This window comes from Bombus impatiens, unplaced genomic scaffold (assembly GCF_000188095.3).
Source record: "Bombus impatiens unplaced genomic scaffold, BIMP_2.2 scf_0083, whole genome shotgun sequence".
NCBI classification, from domain to species: Eukaryota; Metazoa; Arthropoda; class Insecta; order Hymenoptera; family Apidae; genus Bombus; species Bombus impatiens.
Genome location: NT_176502.1, coordinates 131,331 through 154,936, shown reverse-complemented (window position 1 = coordinate 154,936; position 23,606 = coordinate 131,331). Strand labels below are relative to the sequence as shown.

Here is a 23,606-nt window from a genome sequence, read left to right as displayed (position 1 = left end):
AGTAAATGTATGTGTGGAATTATATCAATGTGATACAATTATAGAAATTATCAAAAAGTTAAAACTAAATCAAAATGTTTATTCAAACATTTCGCGGATTCTTTCATTGTGTATATATCCGGTTCAGTTCCATATAAATGGAAGGAATGACAGGTAAATTGAAGAAATTGACGTAAAGTTGAATTACTGAACAAAGGAAATTATTATATTGGAAATTTTTTAAGCTATAATTACAAGCGTAAGTTGCGATACATTGCGAGTGGTGTAATATTTGCTTTCAATGGCGAACCATGATGAGTTGGTTTCGCAATTTATAGATACAACTGGGGTTGAACCTGAAGAAGCACGATTTTATCTTGAGTTATTTAATTGGCAGCTCGAGGTGAGGCAGCATATTTATTACACCTTTTATAAACTTTAATGCGAAACGTTATAATTTTTTATTATTATAACTAATTTTTCTATCGATCTTCAACGTCAACTTTGTAACCTTAAATTTATTACATTTTCCTATTTTTATCACGCTTCATTGCGTGATTTTTTAATGTTTTGAAGCGGACCATTGCTTTTGTTACTATATTAAGGGCTTCTTTTAACCAAAAAATGTTTGACAACGTTACATACATAGCAATAATGTCGCAATATCGTGATTAAAGTTATTAGATGTTATATTTTAGGAATATTGTCATTGACATTATACCTAAAATAAGATTAGTCATCATAAAGAAAATTCTTTTACACATTGTGACTTCTTAATAATAAAGTTTATTGATTACGGTTTATTCTTAAGTGTGTCATTATCAATATCCAAGTATATTTATCAATTATATAAAACATTTTAGGTTGCTCTTGACACATTTTACTATCCTCCTGCTTTGCCTTCATTGTCTAATGAACCTACTGAAGGTGCAACATCAGAAGAGGAACGTACTGATATTGCAGATAAAAGCACAGGAAGCTTAAAATCATCAGAAATGGAAGGGAAATCATCGAAAGATAAAGCAAAACCAAAGCCTAAGTTTGCAATGCTTAGTGATCTTAAAGATAGAGAAAGTAGTCCTGAAGATGAAGAAGGACAAGCATTTTATGCTGGTGGTTCTGAACATACTGGACAACAAATTTTAGGACCAGGAAAGAAAAAGGATATTGTTAGTGATATGTTTAAATCATGTCAGAGACAATCAATTGCTGTAGAACCAAAACCAAGTGGGCAACAAAGGCCAAATACCTTTAGTGGTACTGGGTATAAATTAGGTCAGACTAGTTCAGATACTGAAAGTAAGTTATCAGGATTATTAAAATTTGTTCTATCTTCTATAACAAGTTATTATATTGAAATAAATATTTTTTATAGTCGTTACTGCTACATCATCTAATCATCAACAATCAAATTCTGGACTAATTACTTTAAAATTATGGAAAGATGGGTTTACTATAAATGATTCTGAACTTCGTTTATATAGTGATCCAGAAAATAGAGAATTTCTGGAGACTATAAAGAGGGGTGAAATACCGGCAGAGATACGTCAAGAGATACAAGGTACTGAAGCACGCCTTGATATGGAAGATCATCATCATGAAATGTATGTCCCTCCAAAAGTAAAAGTGAAAGCTTTCAGTGGTAAAGGACATATGCTAGGAAGGTATATAATTCATATCTATACTTACAAAAATTATTTTTTATATACACTTTAGTTATTTTTAATAATATTTTTGTTCAGTCCTTCTCCAGCTACAGTTGGCATGACAATACCGGCAGATCTTGCAGATCAAGCAGCTAATGAATCTCAGGCAAAACAAAAATTAAATTTAGATGAATCAAAACCAGTTACAACAATACAAATTCGCCTTGCTGATGGAACTAATGTAAAAGCTCAATTTAATTTAACTCATACCATTAATGACTTGAGGCAATACATAATAACGTATCCTTTCTTAATTAATATTGTTATTATAAAGATAGACAAATTTATTATGTGTAAATATATTTTTCCTTAATTACTTCGTAGTATGAGACCTCAATATGCTATGAGAGAATTTAGTTTATTAACAATGTATCCTACTAAGGAGATTACAGAAGATAAAACTATTGAAGAAGCTGGCTTGCAAAATACAACAATAATTCAACGACTGAAATAAATGTCTTTCTAGATTCTTAGTTATGGGAGTTTAAGTGATGTATTGATTAGATGATTCATAAATATACATTGAAACACTTAAAAATAACATTTCAACACACTTGAGTAATTGAATGGCACTTTAATATTGTTTATTTTAATTTTAAGTATGGTTTTTGTTGTATAATATTTTTGCTAATGCAAGAAATATTTTACTGAAGATAAATCTAACAATAAAATCTTAATTAACATGGAATAAAATTACAAAACCTTTGTAAAATTTGCAATAAAATCATTCGATTTATATGTATTTATTATATACATCTTTTATATGTGGGTAACTAGCAATTATAATATAATAAAAAAGATATAAAAATTTCTTTTAAACATAGTGCTAAACAACTTATGAAAATGTTTTTATACTATTTCTTTTGATAAATAAAGTATTCAAAATAAGAAATGTATTAACAGGTGGAGAATATTTAATATAAAAGATAATATTGGGAAGTTGAAATATTTATACATAAATTATGGAATTCTATATACTAAAATCTAAATCATTCTGCTTTGTAACAAAGTTTTATATACATGTTATATACACGTTATACAATATTGTATTCTTATATTTATATCTTACAATACATATAAAAATGAATTACTTTTTCCTAATGATAACTTTCAGACTAAAATTATCTTATAGATACATTAAATCTAATTATTACTTGTGATTATTTTATAGAAATTTATTCTCTGTTATAAATTTTCGAAATATTTGTGAATTCTGTATATCTTCAGTGAATCTTAAAATTGAAGTATCTTTAGTACCTGTTTCCAGATTTGATTTTCCAGGACAATACTGATAACGATTTAATGTAACTAAATCTTTTCCAATATCTCGTGTATACATATTATTTTTGTTTAATGCTTCAAGTGTATTATAAATATAAATTGGTTGATTATCAGGGATACTTGAGTCATAATGTAGTTTTTTAAATATTATGAATGTTACATTCCTATTGGTTGTATCATCAATTTGTTGTGTACAAAATGTTAATGTCTTTAATTTGTAACGATCTGCTTTCATTCTAGACTTTTTAAAATCTGTCATTAAATCTATAAGGGAATGATGATATCTTAAAATTATATACTCTTCCCAAGATAATGTAGTGATATACCTAACTTTATTATATGTACGGTACAAACAATCTGCTTGTATCAAGTCTTTTATTATAGTAGGGTGAGTAGCAGGAAAAGGAAAATTCCATGGCACTACTGTGTATGTAAATTTCCAATATGGATCTTGAGATTTAAATAATTCTTTAAGGTTGTTATTATATTGATTTGGAATACCAAAATCGTACACTATAAAATTATCTATGCCAATTATGTCATGAAACTGTATAAAGCCAATCATTTGTAATAACTGTATTGGTTTTGTTAATGGTGGTGCTATGCATACTCCAGCATTAATATAATTTAAATTATGAGGTTGGCTTTTTATTGGTAATATAGGTATATTGTGAGCATCTAAATTAGATTTTGTAAGAAACATTATTCCTACTGGTATTTTATTTGCTTTGTATGCACAATAGAAATGATATCCTCCATTTTTGTCAGTGCTATTTAAATTATTACCAATTGAAAGATAACTAAAACTTCCTAAAACTGGTTCAATTTCATTTTCAAATAGTATTTGACATTGCATATCCTTAATGTTATTTGATGAACCAAAACCTATTACTTGAATTTCTTTGTCGCGTATATTATATGCAGAATAAACATATAGATCATCATCTAATCTTTGCCAAGCAGAGAGTGGTTCTTCAAATTTCATATCAAATTTAGTAAACATTGGCACATTATTTGTGCAGTTTATTTCACTTCTCTGATTTGGCTTACCAAAGTAATTAAAAACTTCTAAAACATATCTTAATTTGTTATATTCATGTCTATAAAATAATAAGGATATTAGACTCACTACAGCAATTATTACAAGTGCAGCCTGGTAGTATTTTCGCATGTTTCAAGATTTAACGTAATAAATAATAATATATAAATAATATACAATTGTATCAATTAAAACATATGGCAGTTTATAATTTGTGAATTGGATTATCTCAGGTGTAAATAGAATTCTGAAACAAAAATTTTATTTAAGAAATTAGATATTATTGTTATACGAGTTTTATAAATTTTTATTTACGTACACCTTGAAAATAACGTATTTAAAAGTTTTACTTTGAGATACGTATAATATGTTGACATTTTCTTGAAATATCCCATTTACTATTTAATCCAATTGTTGAACTTATTGTTCACTAAATTTCCATTTCTTACACTGTATTATTATTGAAAATTAATTTAAATGCTTGCAATCTATATTTGTTAAAGATTCAAAGATATATTCAAGCGTTTGATAACCAAATAAAAACTGCTAGGTTAGTAATCTTTCGCGCCAATTTTTTAAATGATCATGCATGTACATATGTAGATATAAAATATTTATTGCATTTTATTATTATTTTTCCTTACGTAACGTTTGAAAGGATTTTTTAGAAATTATTTTTAAGGTTTGCACAATAAAAAAACAATAAGTAGTTTTGTATTAAATTTAAATTTATTAGTATAAAGATGATTTATACAATTGCGTATTGTTCGTATAACAATTCGCGTACTTTATAATAATCTTCTGAAATGCAGCCTTCTAATATTACTTTTCCAGCCTCATGCTAAAAAGATCGTATTAAACTATAAGATATTTTTATTTTATCAGATTATTATATTTTGATGATATTAAATACAAACCCTCCTAACGGCGATAGTATTATTGCAACACCATAAAACACCTCCACTAAATTCAGAAGGAATATTACTTTTGTTCAAAATCTGTTTAAAATCAGATAGTTTTAATTCGTTTATAAATGTTGTTTGATGGCCGGGTACCTATAATTTATAAATACATTTATATTGTAAAAACTAAAACTTCATTTTTGTATGAATACATACCTCATTTAATGGTAATGGTTCCAATGTAAGTATTTTGTCACTTTGATCTATTACATCATCTGACTCGGTACCTGCAACAGCATCTCGGCATATCTGATCACGAGCAGTTATCATTGCATCAACCCATGCTACCTCAGAATCACCTTTTCCTTTTGAAAAGTTTAAACCACTAACAAGCGCATCTGTCAAACGAACCTGAACAAAAAGCGACATTTTAATTTATACACATTGGTTTACAAAAATTAATTAAATATTACTTGGTATATGTGCGTTTCTGTTGTAGCATCTAATGTTTCTCCCCTCCCTGGAATAAACACTCGTGCACCTGCACTTTGTGCTTGTTGAGCCAGGATTTCAGTGTCCTTTTGTGATCCTCTAACTAGTACAACTCTTCGTGGTCTTAATTGCGCTAAAATTTTCTGTAGTGATTCTCCGTCGGATCTACCTTCAAAATCTATATATGTGACAGATGCATTAACTGTCATTGTACGTGTAACTTGGATACATTTTGTTGGGATATCAGTGGGTATTTCTGGATGATGAGTAGTATCTTCTTGTCTTGTTTCCAGATTTTCTTTATTATCATCCACTTCTGGCATAGTTTCTGCTATTTTATAATCTTCTGGTCTATGATATATACAAATCAATATAAATATTTAAAACTTATTATACATAGCTATTATTAATTTAATAAAGTAATACCTTATAATTTCTCCATATTCGTCGATTTTAATTTTTTCTTCTAAAAATGGAAACATAGGGTGTTGTTTTTTACTTTGTTTGAAAAATCCTGGTTTACTTTCTTGTTTTACTAATAAATCGTGTTTTCCTCTTCCCCCACCAACTTCTATTTCATCTTCTGATTCAGAACTTACATCAGCAGTCTCCCTAAAAGGTAAAAAAGTATTCAAGGAATAAGAGATATTTTAAGAATAAGACATTTTTTATATTATGCAATCACGTACATTTGTTCTTGTTTCAATTGCTCTTGCTTTAATTTTTCTTTTCTTTGATATTCTTCTAATTCAAGTCCTTCTAACTTAATTCTCCTTTTCACCTCCAATGTAATATTTCTATTACCGCCCTTTTCAACCAAATCTCTTGCAAGTGTTCCTGGTGATGTCCTGCTAGTTAATATAATACTGTTTTGGGGGTTACCACACCATTGCAAAAACAACTCTCTTGAAAAACCACATTCCATATCTGGAGTACTTGCAAGTACAACCTAGAGTATTTGTATATAAATGTATGTATTTTCAATTATAATGTTTGTAAGTTATAATTTTATTAAAGATATTCTAACCTTTGGACTGGGAACTTGATTTAATTCTGCCATACTGTGACATAGTTGTAAATGCTTAAATTGAAATGGATTGTTTCTAGCACCTTCAAAACTCCTCATTAATTTATCACTCATCCATTCTATTTGTGACTTAGCAAACTCAACAACATTGTAACTAACATTGTTTAAAAGAGCCAAAGAATATGCAAGTAAACCAGATTCTTTATTACGCCATAATTGGTCCAACATATGAGCCAATTCTAATACACGACCAGCTGTATCTACACTGACCAAGACATTTCCACCTCCACGTAATGTTTGTAAAATGTTTGCTGTAAATTATTATTGCATATAAAGTACTATAAAAATTTATTGCTGGAATTATCATAAGCATTTATTTTCATACTCATTAATTTCTCATCTCTTGTTCTACGTCTTGCTTGCTGATAAGTAGCATTGAAAGCATCTGTTATTAACAAAGATGGTCTCTGTAGTCTTTCTAATTCGCAACCATTTAAATGTCGTTCTTTTTTGTGATTAAAATCAACAGCATATATTATGTCTTCTTCGCCAACTTTTACAATTTTCCAGATAGTTCCCCCAATCATGTGACCAGCTGGTAAAGGTGTTAAAGTAACTCCATATCCTTTTCCTTTCATTGAAATGCTTTGATTATATTTTAACTGAACTATTTTGTCAAATGCTGCATCAACATCATCAAGTGTAAAAAGATCAAAGTCTTCCATATTATGACGGGACTATAATAAATAAGCACAAATGTCCTTTGTATGTATATGATTTTTTCTTATGTTATCATAAAAAAATAATTGAAATTCTTTTCATCAAAAATACCTGATACATATCATACATAAACATTTGTCCCATCTTATATACAGGAATAGTAGCATATATTGGACAATTTAATCCACATTTCCCAACTAGATATGGTAAAGCACCCAAATGCAATGGATCTGGATATGATAAGAGTACTGCATCTATTTGGTGAACATGTCTGAAATAATATTGTATTGTTTAGTTAAAATTTCCTATTGCATTTATAATTATTCAAATAATATATAATAATTTATCAACCGTTTTAATTCTTTTATAAATTCTTGATCAAAATTTTCATCCCATCCGCAATCAAGTAATATTCTTAATTCATCAACTTGCAATATATAACAAGGAGGAGATTCATCCATAGCCCCAGAAATAGCGTGAAGTTTTATTATTGACGTCATTGTCTTTGTTTTTTTTTCACTTATTAAAATATATACAAATAATAGATAATACCTAAAAATTCATTTAGTATATGCTTTTATTTCTTAATTATTATAGAACTCATTATGTATACTTCCAACGTAACCTAACATAAAGGTGTGATTAATTATAAATAGATTCATAACTTTAAAAGAATGCCAAAATATAAAAAAAAAATAACATTTATTACCGTCTAATATTAATTTAATTATTTCTAAATGTATGGAAATGTTTTAAAACAAAATATTTCAAAATATTTTCTTAAGCTTAGAAAACAATCAACAAACGGTACAATTGACTTTTGGCTAAAGTTCCGGTATTTCATAGTAAGAAAAATGAATAATTTCGTCAATGTTATATAAATTACAATGAATATTTCATAAGTATATAATTATAAATCTGTAAGTTAAAGAAAAAAGTACAGCAAAAAGTAATTAATAACTATAAACCAATGTAAAATGTATAACTTAAATAAAATCACAAGTGAAATATAAACGAGTAATTTTCTAATAATTTTGATACATCTCAAAGAAGAAAAGTCATAATATTACTCAGATTAGTATCTATGTGTGTTTTACCATAACTGTGTTTACAAATACATTCTAAGATTTATGTATACATTCTTTGTCTCTCTCTTTACCTCGTAGCATAACGGGACTTTTTTCAAGACGATTGCAGTCACGGTGTAGCTATGAGATACGTAAGTTGAGATTTAAGTTTGTTTTTTCCATAATTCAACGATTACTCGTCGAATTATATGGAAATTTTGTGTGAAATTAGGTCGCGTGTATGTAGTATGAATAAGTATAAAAGTGAAAATACGCGATAAAAATATCATGTAACGGAGTGGCGGGAGATTGCAAGTAAATAGCAGATCAGCTGATGAGTGACAACAGACAAACGAAAGCTTATTGTTCTTGGTCTTGGTTATGGCGACAAGCAGTTCCGATGGTTCTTGTACAGCACCTGCAGATTTTCAGCTTTCGTCAGAATTGGAAGACGTTTCAAATCGTTTAAGCGTGAATTTATTAAAGTGCCCACTGTGCCATAATAGTCGCCGAATTTTTCATTGTCGGCAGTGTATTCAAAATGGAGATTTTATCCATTCAACTTCTGTTTATTCTGAACGGTGAATATATTCTTATAATTTACGTATTTACTGGCCATTTATTTTTATGTATTAAAGCTTTGTTTGGCACCAAACATTCTTTAAATATTTCTAATGATGTTGAGTATAAAAATAAATTTTTATTCTCACTAAATTACGAAAAAGATTCGTTATGAAGTTTCGATGCATCAGTTTCCAAACTTTTAATTCATATGAGTAATAATTATATACGTTCAAATATTTTATTTTTAAAATATTATATTTTATTCTGATCGGTATCTGAACAGGTTTGCAGATAAACAATTGCGACTTTTACGGTTGAAAGCTGCCAGAGCTCAATTGGAAGAAAAATGTGTAAAAGCTCTTGAAAAACATAAACAAAGGGATAAATTGGTATTTTATATTTAATATTTTAAAGTCAATAATAAAAAAAATATGGATTTTTGTATACTATCATTGTATTTACTTATTCTTTGTGTTTGTAGATATGTGATATAAATACTTGTAAAGAAAGAGTTAGACTACTTCAGTCATTAGTGAATGAAACGAGGCAAAGTATAAACAGAGGTATATATAACATAATTATGTAATATTTAGGAAAGTGCTAGACTAAATGAAGTTTAATAATATGCAGGTAATCAACGTTTAAATATTCTCAAAGACGTAAACTCTCAGTTAGCACTTAGATTACCTAGACATGAAGAACGAGTAGAAAAATTACATCGTTATGTTACTGGTTTGAGAGCAAAACAAGAAAAACAAAAAGAAGCGGTAGATAGGAGAAGACAGCAGTTGAAAAAAGTCATCAGAACTGCTGCTAAACAATTAATTCAGTATATTTTTCCATTATCTAAAGTGCAACCTAGTAGAAGGTAATAATATCCATTAACTATCTAACAAATTATTAGAAATTGTGAAACTTATGATCAAATATTTGATCATATTGATGATCAAAATTTATTTATTAAACATTTTTCTACTTGTTTTTATAGAAGAAGTAATTTTTTAATCAATAAAAATTGATAAGAAAATATTAACTGTTTTTAGTCTGTGTAGTAGCGAGGAAGATGCTAGTTCAGATGTAACTTGTGCACTGGCAGATGCATCTGGAACATCATATGTTAGAGGCAGATGGATAAATGATACAGAAAATGCTCTAGAAGTCCAACATCGTATAGTTGCCCCAACTTTACCAGGAAGTGGAGATTATAGTGCTTATTCTTTATGGGGTACATATGCCATTTAGCTTGAACTTTTTAAATAAATTTTATAAATATCAGACACATCTGTTTTAGTGGCAGCAAATAAAGATGGAGTACCAGGTGCAAATAAAGAGACTGCAATGCACAATCCAGCATATAATATCAGTGCTGCTTTAACTTATGCTACACAGTTGGTTAATATTATTGCTTATTATGTTAATGTAAGGCTACCATATAAACTTGCTTATGGGTATGTCAAAAATATTTCATTTTTTATATGCAATATTTTTTGTATGAATCATTGAAGTAGAGATAGGATTACATGTAATATTTTGTATATCAATCATTGCAATAAAGATAGGATGTTATTAAAATTTGCTTTTTAAATATTTTCAGAGAATTTTGTGGAAATGAGATGTCAGATCAAAAATTTGCCAAGAAAGTAGCAAGGCTCAATAGTAATGTATTACATTTATGTTTTACACAAAATACCAACACTGCGGTTTTACATCCAATGCATACTCTGCAAAATCTAATGCACTTGCTCAATACTGAAATTAGTGATCTTGGAAGGTATATATTTATTATATTTATTTATTGTTATTATACATTAATAGATTAATGATTTGTGTATTATGACAGAATTGGTCCAATGGAAGTTGATTCAAATATTGTAGCACAATTGCACAGTCAATTAGTTCCCGATTTAGAAAATAGCGACGATTCTGCTTCTGATGAAGAGGAAGATACTTTTAATTGGGATTGGGAAGCTGTAAGTTTGCTTTGATTAATTTACTAACAGCTGATGTGTCATTTTATAATGTCTCATGTATATTATATAAATATTTCATTTTTATAGGTACCAAATGTTGCTTGTCCTGAAATGGCAGTTCCCATTCCTGGTGCAATGATTAGTCAACAATCATCTAGTATGCAAGTGAATCAAAGTGTTGCTGGAGGCTTAGTTACAAGTGCTGCAGCTAGTATAGCCTCTATTTGGCGTGGTTGGACAACAAACAAATAGACTGTTTTATTTAATTAATAAATCTCTTTTTATACAAATCATAAGTACATATGTAAGGACATATGTAGCAAAAGACACAAAATTGACAATGCTCCAAAAAATGTGAAATACTGAAGAATGAATGTTTAAAAGTATAATGTACTGTAAATACATGTATGAATTTATTACTTCATATATGGTACGTGAAATAGTTTAATTCCGTTATAACAAATTTTGTAAGATCTGATGATTAGTTTATTTTGAACTATTTATATAATATACTGATTTGTGCTATTATTTGTAATATAATTCCAAATACTTTCAGTATGCTGATGATAGATCGTAATTCTGTGGTACAAATTTTGTAAGTGTACAAGCAAGCAAGTTTGAACACTATATTACATTTTCAATAATTCTTTACTTATAAATATGATTCATTAATAAGATGTGAGTTTAATACGACTGCCTTTTTTATGCTCACTGCACTTTGTGTAATTATGTATCTGTTAACATATACATAAAATATTTCCTCGCATTAAAGGTGTCATTACTATCATGATATTATCCGTGTACTTCTAAGTTATTACAACATGATTTTAACATAATGTTTTAAGGTCTATAGTATTTTGGTTTTCTACAAATATATACAATCGGACAAATCAGGTAACAAGTTTGTTACTTAAAACTACTTAATGTGTTTTATAAGCGATATAATGTCTCTGATAGGAAAGCCATATCTTAAAAATGTTATCATTTTTATGTAGATATGATCATATCATATATATTTCACACATATTTTTGATCATATATCGAAAAAGATATGACCTGTTAAACACTTCATACCTGACAATATACTATACATAATATGGATGTAAGCAAGGTTGTATTAGATTAATGACTTTTCATTAAATTAAGTTAAAATTAAGAATAACATATATGATATCAAAGTAAATTTTGTATTTGAGGTGTTGTTGAAGATATATTATGTAGATTTAGTAAAAATCAAAAATGATTTATATATTATTACTACTAAAGCACAAATTTACCAATGTAGCATAGATGCACCATTATATTATCCTTAAAATATATGTAATTCTTGTAGTAAATTACGTTTTTCTAATTAAATATTTCTTTAAAGTAACAATTCAAATTATTTAATATCTACAATTATACATAAGAATAGGAAATGAAATGTTCTTCATTTTACCTATTATATATGTATTTTAATTTTAATATATATATATTATGAAGGAATTATAACTATAATTATATAGGAGAAAAGTGAATAGCTGTATGTAAAGTAAATATGTATATGTAATTTATATTAATTGTAATATCAATTTACTAATAATTGTAATAATAATCTTTTTTTTATAGAATATCATTAAAAAATAGAACCAATTATCTCTTATAATTGTTAAATTTAAAATACAACGTAATGTAAAATTATCTATTATGCGAATAATTAATATTATGCATAGTTACATTTGATTAAATAATTTTATACGTGTTCGTTTTTTCGAAAATTATAGCGTTTTATAAACTACAAGGATAAAATTATTCTATGGAATTATAATTGAATACTAATACAAAATGTTATGTGTAAACTGAAATTTGTAAACAAACTAGCACAAATTTATAAATGTTATTTGATAAGTACTTTAAGAAATTTAATAGCACATCATAGTTCATGTGCTTTAATTAAAATAAAAATGTAAATCTAGTTCTTATCAAGATATTCTTGATAAAATTAAAAAAATATTTTGGATTAGTTTGATAAGTAATGTAAATACAATGATATACAGTTTATATATTATATAAAATGGCTATGTTTTACCTACAAAGTTTCATTGTGATATTACAAATAAATTAGAGTTTGTTTTTTATCAATTTTATTGTATTTTTTAATTCAGTAATATTATGGGGACCTTAAGTATAAATTTGCATACTTTGGGATTATATAAATAACAAAAAGCAATAAAATATAATTGATAAATATTTATTGAGTAGAGAAGGATAATAATATACAACATTAACTATATGTTCAAAGTAAAAACCTATAGTATATTGCTATAGAGAACTTGATCAGATTTTTATCTTTACTTAAAAATTAAAATGCTTTGTACAATAAATTTTGTAACTGAATTTAGTATTACAATGCAACTCCCAAAATTATTTAACCAGAAATTAAATATGCCTGCATCATTCGATTACGATCCCACAGTCTCTCTTCTTGTAGCACTCCTCAGTAATTCTTGTTGCTTGGTATCTCATTTTCATGACTTGTTGATTCACCAGTTTATTGTATATCACATGTATCAAATTGTATACATATTGAGTACACTAACTGGCTTGAGAATTCTGTAAGCATATCATCATATAGTATTTTAATTTCTATGTACATACATTTTATCTTACACTTAGTGTAAAATTCTTATTATTAACAATTAAAAAAAGAAAAAAAATATTTTTCTTCATATTTCTCTATAAAGATAAAATATTTGTTTTACATCATAATTTCAAAAAATTTTAAATTATAGACTATATATATTTTTTAATCCTATAATAAATTAAATTATATTAAGCATTATATCCATAAGATATTCATTAGTGACTAATCTAAATAATATATTTCAATATTAGGGTTGAGAATAACTATTTTTATCACATCAATTAAAGATATAAAATACATTACATACTTACACTAGTGAAATATTAAATGTTATCAAGATGATTATCTTGAAATATTAGAAAATATGGCAAATATTGAAACAAATTATATTAAGGAATATTCTTTTATTTTTTAGGTTTAATTTGTATTTTAAAAACTAATTAAATATATCTTAAAATGTATCTATAAATTACATTTCTCTATACCTTTCTTATTAGTAAACTGTAAATTTATGTTTGAAATATATTGTTTATATATATTTTATTATTTGTTGTTCATTCAAGTTTTTGTTTAAGATTGTGGAAACGTTTTATATTATTTAAATTGGTATACTAACTTTTAAAAATTATAATAGATTAAAAATATCCAAATATTTGAAAACTTGAAAAAGATTACAGTTGCTACTCATAAATTAAAACTTCCTATTATTAGTTTACAGTGGAAAAAAATGAAGGGATAATAATTAAAATACGGCAATATAGAATTTAAAATAACAATATTATTTGGACTAATATGTTTAATGCAATCCAATGGCTACTAAAAATTTCCAAACAAAATCCTTTAGACTTAAAAAAAGCATTCTAAAATATACGTGGCATATAGAAACAAAGAAAAATTTTTTAAATATCAAAAGCTGCAATATACAAATTGTGTAATAGAGTGTGTTAATTTAAAAAATTAAAAAAAATTTTGCAAGATAAAAGTCAACATTCACAAAACACACACACTTATGAAAATAACAATTATACTCATTACATATGGATTTAATTATGTATATTATATACAATAATGTAGATAAATAATAGCATATCAGTAAATCTATGTATGATGGTATTATACATACAGTTGTATTTTTTCTTATACTGAATTCAAAATATCAGGATTTTCAGTATAAAAATATAAAAATAAACACACATACACACATGTGCGCACGCACGCACATACACACATCCCAAGATCTTAATTGTTGGTTGCACTAATTATAGGATGCATATTATTGACATATATATGTTGATACATTATTAACATAATCATGTCACACATTATAATCACACATCAACATAATCATGATCAACATAATCATCATACATAATTATGTAAATATATGTATAATGTTAAATAAGTAATAAAGTAATGATAATATTCTAATCACAAATAAAATAACATTACCATGATGTAATAAATTAATAAATTCAACAATTAAGATCTTGACACATTTGCAGTTAAAATAGATAATTTTACACAATATCAAGCATGTCACATTCCAAAATTATTTTATGATGCATTAAGTACTACACTGTAAAAATTAAGAAGAAATTTTATTAGTAGAGAAAATGAGGGAAGGATTGTCTTTATTTACATATACATAATATACGTGAACAGTAAAAGCATTTCTCCTTAAGAAAAGAAAAAAATTATATAAAATGTAGAAATTTTATATTTTCAAGTGTATTATTAATTTACACAAACATTATTAGCAGACGTTGAAATTAAAATACAGAAAGCAAATATTATTTTATTAATTTAAATTAATTAAATTTATTAATATGTCTCTAGATATAATTTTGAAACAATAGGATCTTTTATCTGTATCAATTGTATTTTTAATCTTGTAAATTAAATTATGTAGTATGTGTAATTATATTGAAATACTAACAACAATTATGATTGAGATCAGTAATCGGAGAATTCAACTTGAACTGCAGGAAAGGACTTGAATATTGTTGAAACGTAATCTGAAGAATGAAAATGGGATGTGAAAGGATTATGCAACAAAACAATCAATTTGATAAAGATGTTTAAAGAAATTATTCTTTTGTTTTAATTGAAAATTTAAAAATTGGACATAGGGTAATAGGCATTATGTAATTTAGAATATTAATATGCAAATTAAGAAATTTACAATTACTTGAAAAGAAAACATAATTCAGGTACACACATTGAAGAAACTTTGTTTTTGTTTATTCTGTACACCATGTAATATTTATAAAATAATTTTTTTTTAAGTAAATAATGTATAGAAATTACTATGTCATTGTAAAATTATTATGCAAGCATATTCAATGAAATTCTTCGAAAATAAAATTTAAGAGACACACAAAAGAAAAATTACAATAAGTACATACAAAACAAAAAATAAAGAGCTACTACTTTTCAAATCTTATAAATGCATATATTTTTTATCATTTCTGTTAACTAATAGCCCCATTCCGGATAGTACTGATATCTACAATATTTTAAGTACAAAATGCAAAATACATGTATTATTTAAGAATGAATAAATAATTATTAGCGTTGTTGTCTAAATCTTATGAAATTACGAAATTAATAAGGATCATGCCCAAAATAGAAATTACAGAACCAGGGCTACTAGTAAAAAGTAGAAGAAACACATGTTAAAAATGTATTTTGGATTTATTTTCATAACCATTGTTATCATTATCACGACTATACTATTACTTTTGTTATTACTAATATTCGAGTATATTCAATAAAAGAGTAATAATAAATTTATACTTGCATGTATCAAAACGAATAATGTACTTTACTTTTTAATTAAAAGTACACAGGAATTTTGATAATAATTTTGATAATAAGTTTTTGCGTTTTAATTTTTCTTTTAATTATAAACATATTTTAGTAGTATGAATATGTAATATCTAAGGCAAGATAGTTTAATTAAGTGTTATTTAACTATCTTGTAAGTTTTATTTTGAATTATTTATAGACGAATAATGTTGTATATTTTCAATATTTCGTCAGAAGTTCATAACGAATAATTAACATTTTCAAAAATATGTAAAATGAAAATTATTATATGAGCAAACTCTATAAAGTAAATGATTTAAGATATCAGTAAAACATATTACTACCTTTATACACTCCATACTTCATTATTAGTAAAAATAGAGGAGATAACTCTATGCAGGGAACTTGTTACTTATTTTAATATATTACTTTAAAACGATAATAGACTGTTAACGTTAGTTAATTTCAGGACCTTTTTTAACCAGGAACGGTAATATATACTTTGGTATATGTATGCTAGATTTATATACTTGAGGATGGCCTTGACAGATAGTTTCTGTTACATATATTTTTGGAGATACAAAATTAATCACATAACAAGACACAAAAATAAATATATGATTACCTGATATATGTGGTTTCATTAACCAGTTAAGTCTCTGTGTACAAATACATTTAATGTCTTCAGAAATCAATAAGGTGCTATTCTTGTAATATATCTTAAGTACTATACTTACTTGTCCATCATTATGTTTATATGATGAATATTGAAACCTGTATCTTAATTGATTTCTATATTCTCTCTTTACTTATAAATTACTTATGAAATATTGATTTTTTATAATTAAAATTATTTTTTTACTCAATCATAGAATTTTACTTGTGATGAAATCAAATAATGAAATAATTTGAGATAAAGTCGATTATTTAAATTTAGATACAAATAATGTAATTTCGAATGTAATTTTCGTCTTAAGAAACTAAAATCAAGGCCTCCTTACTACATTTCTACTGCTCGATTTTTAGAACGATTTAAATAAAATATTGATACACAATTTCCTGAACATAATTTTTATGTATATACACAGCATTGATATTTCTAAAACTAAACGATCAGTTTTTCTACTCTTCTAGCGCGTGACAAAGTTTGAGACATCTTCAAATATAGAATGAACAGCTATATAAATATACTTAAAATTTATTAAGGAAGAGCATGAAAAACTGACCTAAGAAGTAATTGTTCTGAGCGTAAGTTCTCTAGAGCTACAAAAATATATAATCGTTTATAGTAATATTATGCAGCAACATAGCAAGAGGATATGATATAAATATTCTACCCAGGATTAATTTTAATGGAAAACTAGATTTGTGAAATAATTTAAATCTACGAAAAGAAAATTAAAGGTGAATTGTTTAATACAGAAGTTGATTAATTTAAAATATATTAAAATAAAGTAAGTGATTTATAAGTATTATTATAGCAACATTATTCACACTAATTTTCACATTATCTAGTTTTTCATAGAATATAGGTATATTTGTATATATTCTCGGTAGAATACTTTTAAATCCTCTGCTTATAACTGTAATATAAACATTTTTACTCCTTGGATGAAGGATTTATAAAATCCAACAATAGATAGTGATAATTATGAGAACCACTAATACCAATATTAATTAGAATCAGCTGTAGGATGTACTTTGAGTTCACTTTCCGCGTTTTCCGAAATTCCATAGTGAAATATATTAAGATATATTTCTTAATGTTTAAATGTTGTAGAATAACAACATTTTTTAATTAATTTACAATCCACAATATCTTTTTGCAAAAGGATGGTAATATAAAACAAATTTTTTTACCTTTTCATATTATTAGTTAATTTCATGTTACTTGAATTGCAAACTAAACGTTTTAACTGATAAATAATTCTAATAAATAATTCCAAAAGCAAAATTAATATTTCTCATCATTATTGGATATCTAAAATTATTTAGAAATTTAAAAAATGAATTGTGTATTTATCTTTTTGAATGGGTGAGTGTATAATAGTTCAGGATTTTTAAATGTAGTTTTAAACTCTAATTTATTTTTACCAACAATAACGCACTGCAAGAATGTAAGATCTGCACATGTTTAGTAGCAGACTTAATTTAAGATTTACTTTATAATATACCAGTATACTTTTCTTGCAAGTTAAAAATGAATCTCTTTTTACATTAGATGAGATCAGTAAAATAAAGATATTTCTGATAGCATCTGCATCGTTATATGATTATGGAACATGATTGATGATGTCTAATGATTACAGTTGTACATTTGATGCAGTATACAAAAAAAGGTTAGTTATATCGAAAGGAAATCGTATCCAAGACTTACACTATCTGCTCGGTTGGGACAAACTTCTCGAAACACTTGTTCAATAAAAGGTTGCCTAAAAAGAAAGAAATTTTTATATTACAATTTTAATTAATACATATTAATATTTTAGTAAAATTGTATAGACTATAAATAATTTTATCCTGTTTTTTATTTTATTTTATTTAATCAGCATTGAATTCCAAAACAATAAACACTAAAAGGGGAGAATTCAAATTTTGGAGCTAAGCCAAATATAACATTCCTATATTCCTTTTAATTTCAGAAACTATGACCTTAATATAATTTTATATCTAACTTATCAACTAATAGAAAATATGATGAAATAAAAACTTAATAATTCATAAATATACATACTTAGCGGAAAGTCCACCACCAGGAGGAAGATTAGGAAATTCTTGGTCCACAAGAAGTTGTAATAGTTGCAAAAAATCAAATTCATTTTTGTCCTTTTGTACAGCAACGATTTCTATGAATATAATAACAAAATTAAATTGTTTTTATTAAGGATGCTTATATCTTAAATATTATCTCTACTATTATTAGAGTGCATTGTGCATGTACTATTAGATTTGTGCAAAAAACATTTGATCAATATTATTTAAAAAATCAGATGCATCTTGTAGTATCTGATATATATTTTTAAAAATGTTATTTGTTTATTGTGTCACTTTAGTGTTTTATGGAACAGTATTATTGAAACAAAAAGATAAACACAACAAAATAACTATGCATGCTATGCACTAAAATTCATGCATCTACTTAGGACTGGAAAACTTAGTGCCTTGGTACATTTCTTATGGAAATTCTGGATACAAAGTCCGGTCTTAAGTAGACACATTAGTATCTATATTTATGTATAAATAAACATGGTTTTAACAACCTTTTTAAATTTATCCACCATTGGAATTGTATAATCTTATGTAATACACACTCATATATATACATACATACATACATACATACATACATACATATACACACAGATATATATGTCTGTTGTAATGTTCCTCCATAAGAAATGCATTATTAAAAAATAAAATTTCAATAGGTAAAGTATTTCTAAATTTTCAGAAGGAAATGTTCACCTACCTGTGATATCACTTAAATATATTTGAAAAGAGGAACAAACAACTTTTGAATACAAATTTTACTTACAAAAAAGTTTAAAAGAATACCAACTCCAAGGGTGGAATGCATTTTTAAGTAAAATTAATAATTGATGTTAAAAGAGTTTAATCAAAGGAGAAACAATTAATACAATTTGACAGCACACACAGAGAGAGAAAACTAACATTATATATAAACAACTATCAATGTATCTTGCTATCTGTTTAACAGTTGAAGCAAGAAACGCAATATCATTAGTACTCTAATATAATACTCTATTACTGTATTATAATACATACTCTATGTATATACTCTATTTGCTTTAACAATATTTCAATAAACGTTAAAACGAAAGTTATATTAAATGTTTTTTGTGTTTACAAATATTCTAGATATTTTGAATTTACAAAAAACATTTCACTAATCTACTCTACACAAACTTTTATAATTGCAACAAATGGTTGATTTTTATCATGTGTTCTCATAAATATAACGAAATACAATTTGCACAAATCACTAAATGAATATTAAGAAAATTCGAATTTACATTAGATGAGAAGTATTTGTAAAACATGGACTTTAACTATGTCTATTTAACAACAGAAATAAATTTCTGTAGATGTAAATTTCGACCTTCTACCTGGATATTACTTATTCTTTTTTCAAAAGTCTTTTATATTATACACATATAATTAATCATAAAGTATCAATAATTAAAATTTGTCCAATTATTTTAGTGGTATCGCACATAATTTATAAAATTACTAATGTTACATTTTTGTAATAACTTTACATGCTAAATTATATATTCAATGATTATGAATATTAAATTTCTAGAGAATAATGTTATATATAACATGAAAATACATCCATAAGAATAAATTTTCAACATTTCTTAATGGAAATATGTAAGTATGTATATATGCACATATCTCTTAAGAAAATTAGAGATAGATATACGACAAAATACATGATATTTACTAGAAATATATTTTCATTAACATATATATGAAATAAATCATTAATTCATTAAAATACTATTGCATTATAGTAAATGGTAATTTATCCAAAAAGAAAAAATTTTGATAATGCATCAGATATTGAAATCTATAGAAATATTTGCTTATATAATATATTCTGATTTTAAGTTAATATATTTTAGGTATCAAATAAGATATTTCTATATTTTTAAAGAAAAATGAAAATCCAAATTTGATTTCCAAACTTGTAAGAAATACGAGTTTGATATAGATTCTTACTTGTAAATGTTATACCACTATAATGATTGTATTTTGAATTGTACTAAAATTTGATTATTAGATAATGGTATTAAGTGTTGCTCTCCATTTGAGAGCTACCAGAATGTCAAGTATGTGTGTGATATTGTGATTTTGTATTAATGCAACAGCAGAGAGAATATAATTGATTGGAATATGGAAATGTTAATGAACCTTTGATTCTCCTTTCAATGTCCATTTCAAGCTCAGCTTCTTTTTTCTGTGCTTCTGGATTTGGTTTTGGAGCAGCAGGAAATGTCACCAAAACTATGCTCATATTATCTCTGCTACCCTGCAACAAAGAAAGCACTTGTAACAAATAAAATTGAAAAAATATATTTGACTGCTTAATAAAAATATAAAAAAACATTAAATTTGATAAATATCTTTTTGTAAATTTGTTCTTTATCAAACATATGAAATGTTAATAAAACATATTTTTAATGTATGAAAACATATTAGTAATCACATATATATTTGCAGCTATTCAATAAGTATATAAAAGAAATATAAACAAAATTAGTAACATAAGAAATAAAAATATAAGACAATAGAAATAGAATGTTATCTAAAGCTTAAAAGTTATAACATATTATTATTAATTAATGTTTAATACCATTAAGTATCATAGATTGAAAATTATAGATTGAGTTTTGAAATAAATAAAAGAATATAAAAATGCGTACATTTTAAAATATAGTATCTAAAGCTTAAAAGTTATAACATATTATTATTAATTAATATTTAATAGCATTAAGTATCATAGATTGAAAACTATAGATTGAGTTTTGAAATAAATAAAAGAATATAAAAATGCGTACATTTTAAAATGTAGTATCAGTATCTTTAACATTAAAAATAATTTATGTTGACACACCTTTAGTAGCAAGAAATTCATTATAAAATATACACGAAAAGTTTTAGACATCATTACCTTATATAGACAGGTGTCTATAACCTGGTTCGTAACTGCTTCTAGATCATCTGTAAGCAGCAGCCTTGAATGTATAAAATTACACAGATCTGTGTTGTTCATTACATCCCAAATACCATCACATGCTAAAACTAGAAATTCATCGTGTTCATCATCTCGATCTCGAACAAATATTTCTGGTTCTGGAGACACTAACTGTTCACATGGCCCTCGATCTTTCAAATTTTTGTACTCATAATCTCCCAATGCACGAGATACAGCTAAAGCTCCATTAACTCTTTGAATCATTACACTACCACCAGCATTTTGAATTCTTTCTTTCTCAGCAGGTAAACCTGGTTTGTGATCTCGTGTTGAAAAAACTGGATCTCCTGCTCGGCAAAGTACAGCTCTAGAATCGCCACAATTGGCAATGTATATGTTTCTGGGAGATATAAATGCACAAACAGCTGTAGAACCAGATTTTTCAGTACCAGAACTCATTTCTGGTAATTCTCTCATTTCATCGTCAAGTCGAAGAAAGCCAGAATGAATTCCTTTGGTTACATTTTCTGCTTTAAATTCTTCTGTTTGCATGATACACTCTAACAAGTGCTCTGCACTATGAGCTGATACTAATGCACCAGCATGACCGTCAAATACTGCAAAATAACTCCAATCCGAGAGACCACCTTTTAAACCAGTTATTGCTCTATGAGCATCTTCCATTTCCATTCTCCAACCCTGCATGCTGGCAACACCATAATGTAATCCATTGCCAGAGCCATGTTCATTATATTTATCTGTTTTTGGAGTATCCAAAAGTGCCCCCATAGTATTTATTTAGTAATTGCTGTGTCAGCTCGATTAATTTATTTTTCTCTTTAAATATTATTTGATCAGCATCTTTTAACTGATCATTCAAATAACACTTTTCTGAGTTTTACCTAAAATTATAAAAATAGAAAAGGTAGAAAAATCTTAATTTTTAGTACAAAATTGAAATCAAATATAATAATATAAAAATATTGCTTCTAAATTCGAATTTAAATCGAAATCTGAATAACAATATCACGTTTAGCTTATATATATGTATTTATTTATGTGTATGTATTACACTATTACTTAGAATTTTGTCTCAATTATCGTTTTGTAACAGAAGTTTATTGCGATACTATTTCGTTTTATGGCTATAATTTTAATTTAAAAGGAGAAAAAAGGGCAATTAAAACACAACATCGTTGTAATACCGAACGTAACGTACGAGATAATCTCGACATGCAAATATTTCAAACGAAACACGATAACGTTTTACGTAAATGGAAACATTCGAATTACGTGCAATTACGTTCACTATATAATTATTACGGTAGCTTCGTCAATAATAAATAAATTATTTGAATACAGGAATGGAAAATCTCGGAAGCGTAAGCTGTATTAGATTCTAATAAGAAACTATTTAGCAGTGCCAAATTTCGCGACTAAAATAGTTTATACCTCAGTCTGCATGTTCGCGAAACTTACGTAGGGAGATCGTGACCAAATATCATCGTTACTTTGCGAAAGTATATATGTGTAGAGCGTGGTATTGCTAATAGACTTGTTTCATATCACTATCACCATGTTCTTTTGCTAGGCTCAACACACAGAACCAACGAAATCGACTTGCATGAATGACGGATATACACTAGGTAATTTTCTGCGCATGCGTTGGTTATTAATAGCATGTTTCATGGCGTCATAATCCGCCA

The 23,606-nt window shown here is 26.3% G+C and overlaps 5 protein-coding genes across 10 annotated transcripts; 2 read left to right on the top strand and 3 right to left on the bottom strand.

The window, feature by feature from the left end:
* The first annotated feature begins 59 nt into the window (after positions 1–59).
* Positions 60–2,234, top strand: LOC100749664 (NSFL1 cofactor p47). The gene is made up of 5 exons (XM_012394369.3): positions 60–382; positions 843–1,278; positions 1,355–1,643; positions 1,722–1,925; positions 2,010–2,234. Exons 1-5 carry the CDS (start codon positions 281–283, stop codon positions 2,137–2,139), a joined length of 1,161 nt encoding a protein of 386 aa, XP_012249792.1. The 5' UTR covers positions 60–280; the 3' UTR covers positions 2,140–2,234.
* A 443-nt stretch (positions 2,235–2,677) lies between these two features.
* On the bottom strand, positions 2,678–4,568 carry LOC100740970. The gene is made up of 2 exons (XM_003485848.4): positions 4,325–4,568; positions 2,678–4,252 (listed from the first exon to the last, which is right to left on the bottom strand). Exon 2 carries the CDS (start codon positions 4,135–4,137, stop codon positions 2,851–2,853), a length of 1,287 nt encoding a protein of 428 aa, XP_003485896.1. The 5' UTR covers positions 4,138–4,252; positions 4,325–4,568; the 3' UTR covers positions 2,678–2,850.
* Positions 4,569–4,712: 144 nt separating this feature from the next.
* Positions 4,713–8,259, bottom strand: LOC100749344 (probable cleavage and polyadenylation specificity factor subunit 2). 2 transcript variants are annotated; one of them, XM_033324935.1, is made up of 11 exons: positions 8,244–8,259; positions 7,498–7,698; positions 7,258–7,417; positions 6,812–7,163; positions 6,427–6,737; positions 6,089–6,348; positions 5,826–6,011; positions 5,381–5,750; positions 5,124–5,318; positions 4,923–5,060; positions 4,713–4,846 (listed from the first exon to the last, which is right to left on the bottom strand). In XM_033324935.1, exons 2-11 carry the CDS (start codon positions 7,644–7,646, stop codon positions 4,754–4,756), a joined length of 2,214 nt encoding a protein of 737 aa, XP_033180826.1. In that variant the 5' UTR covers positions 7,647–7,698; positions 8,244–8,259; the 3' UTR covers positions 4,713–4,753. The 2 variants fall into 2 exon arrangements, with proteins under 2 accessions (XP_033180826.1, XP_003485880.1); XM_003485832.4 differs by lacking the exon at positions 8,244–8,259 and adding an exon at positions 7,856–7,983.
* Positions 8,260–8,301: 42 nt separating this feature from the next.
* Positions 8,302–11,518, top strand: LOC100749229 (beclin 1-associated autophagy-related key regulator). Of its 2 annotated transcripts, none has more exons than XM_012394395.3 (9): positions 8,302–8,794; positions 9,061–9,166; positions 9,259–9,340; positions 9,408–9,645; positions 9,821–10,002; positions 10,054–10,225; positions 10,372–10,548; positions 10,618–10,747; positions 10,835–11,518. In XM_012394395.3, the coding sequence occupies exons 1-9, from the start codon at positions 8,595–8,597 to the stop codon at positions 10,997–10,999; spliced, it is 1,452 nt and encodes a 483-aa protein (XP_012249818.1). In that variant the 5' UTR covers positions 8,302–8,594; the 3' UTR covers positions 11,000–11,518. The 2 variants fall into 2 exon arrangements, with proteins under 2 accessions (XP_012249818.1, XP_012249821.1); XM_012394398.3 differs by having other exon boundaries at positions 8,307–8,794; positions 10,069–10,225.
* A 1,443-nt stretch (positions 11,519–12,961) lies between these two features.
* LOC100749110 (protein phosphatase 1B) lies at positions 12,962–23,566 on the bottom strand. 4 transcript variants are annotated; one of them, XM_003485830.3, is made up of 6 exons: positions 23,380–23,566; positions 21,877–22,802; positions 21,117–21,234; positions 18,913–19,024; positions 18,556–18,610; positions 12,962–13,339 (listed from the first exon to the last, which is right to left on the bottom strand). In XM_003485830.3, exons 2-6 carry the CDS (start codon positions 22,687–22,689, stop codon positions 13,322–13,324), a joined length of 1,116 nt encoding a protein of 371 aa, XP_003485878.1. In that variant the 5' UTR covers positions 22,690–22,802; positions 23,380–23,566; the 3' UTR covers positions 12,962–13,321. The 4 variants fall into 4 exon arrangements, with proteins under 4 accessions (XP_003485878.1, XP_012249795.1, XP_012249796.1 ...); XM_012394372.3 differs by lacking the exon at positions 12,962–13,339 and having other exon boundaries at positions 17,311–18,610; XM_012394373.3 differs by lacking the exon at positions 12,962–13,339 and having other exon boundaries at positions 17,311–18,610; positions 23,353–23,545.
* Between the last annotated feature and the right edge of the window lie 40 nt (positions 23,567–23,606).

Coding starts and splice junctions, on each gene's coding strand:
- LOC100749110 (XM_012394372.3), bottom strand. CDS start 22,689: ATGGGGGCACTTTTGGATACTCCAAAAACAGATAAATATAATGAACAT. Junction 21,235..21,876: donor TAGACACCTGTCTATATAAG/GTAATGATGTCT, acceptor TCTTTGTTGCAG/GGTAGCAGAGATAATATGAG. Junction 18,611..18,912: donor GGTGGTGGACTTTCCGCTAA/GTATGTATATTT, acceptor CTTTCTTTTTAG/GCAACCTTTTATTGAACAAG.
- LOC100749229 (XM_012394395.3), top strand. CDS start 8,595: ATGGCGACAAGCAGTTCCGATGGTTCTTGTACAGCACCTGCAGATTTT. Junction 9,646..9,820: donor AAAGTGCAACCTAGTAGAAG/GTAATAATATCC, acceptor AACTGTTTTTAG/TCTGTGTAGTAGCGAGGAAG. Junction 10,003..10,053: donor TAGTGCTTATTCTTTATGGG/GTACATATGCCA, acceptor TATAAATATCAG/ACACATCTGTTTTAGTGGCA.
- LOC100740970 (XM_003485848.4), bottom strand. CDS start 4,137: ATGCGAAAATACTACCAGGCTGCACTTGTAATAATTGCTGTAGTGAGT.
- LOC100749344 (XM_033324935.1), bottom strand. CDS start 7,646: ATGACGTCAATAATAAAACTTCACGCTATTTCTGGGGCTATGGATGAA. Junction 7,418..7,497: donor TTTATAAAAGAATTAAAACG/GTTGATAAATTA, acceptor ATATTATTTCAG/ACATGTTCACCAAATAGATG. Junction 5,319..5,380: donor CAGAAACGCACATATACCAA/GTAATATTTAAT, acceptor CTTTTTGTTCAG/GTTCGTTTGACAGATGCGCT.
- LOC100749664 (XM_012394369.3), top strand. CDS start 281: ATGGCGAACCATGATGAGTTGGTTTCGCAATTTATAGATACAACTGGG. Junction 1,644..1,721: donor AAAGGACATATGCTAGGAAG/GTATATAATTCA, acceptor ATTTTTGTTCAG/TCCTTCTCCAGCTACAGTTG. Junction 1,926..2,009: donor TTGAGGCAATACATAATAAC/GTATCCTTTCTT, acceptor ATTACTTCGTAG/TATGAGACCTCAATATGCTA.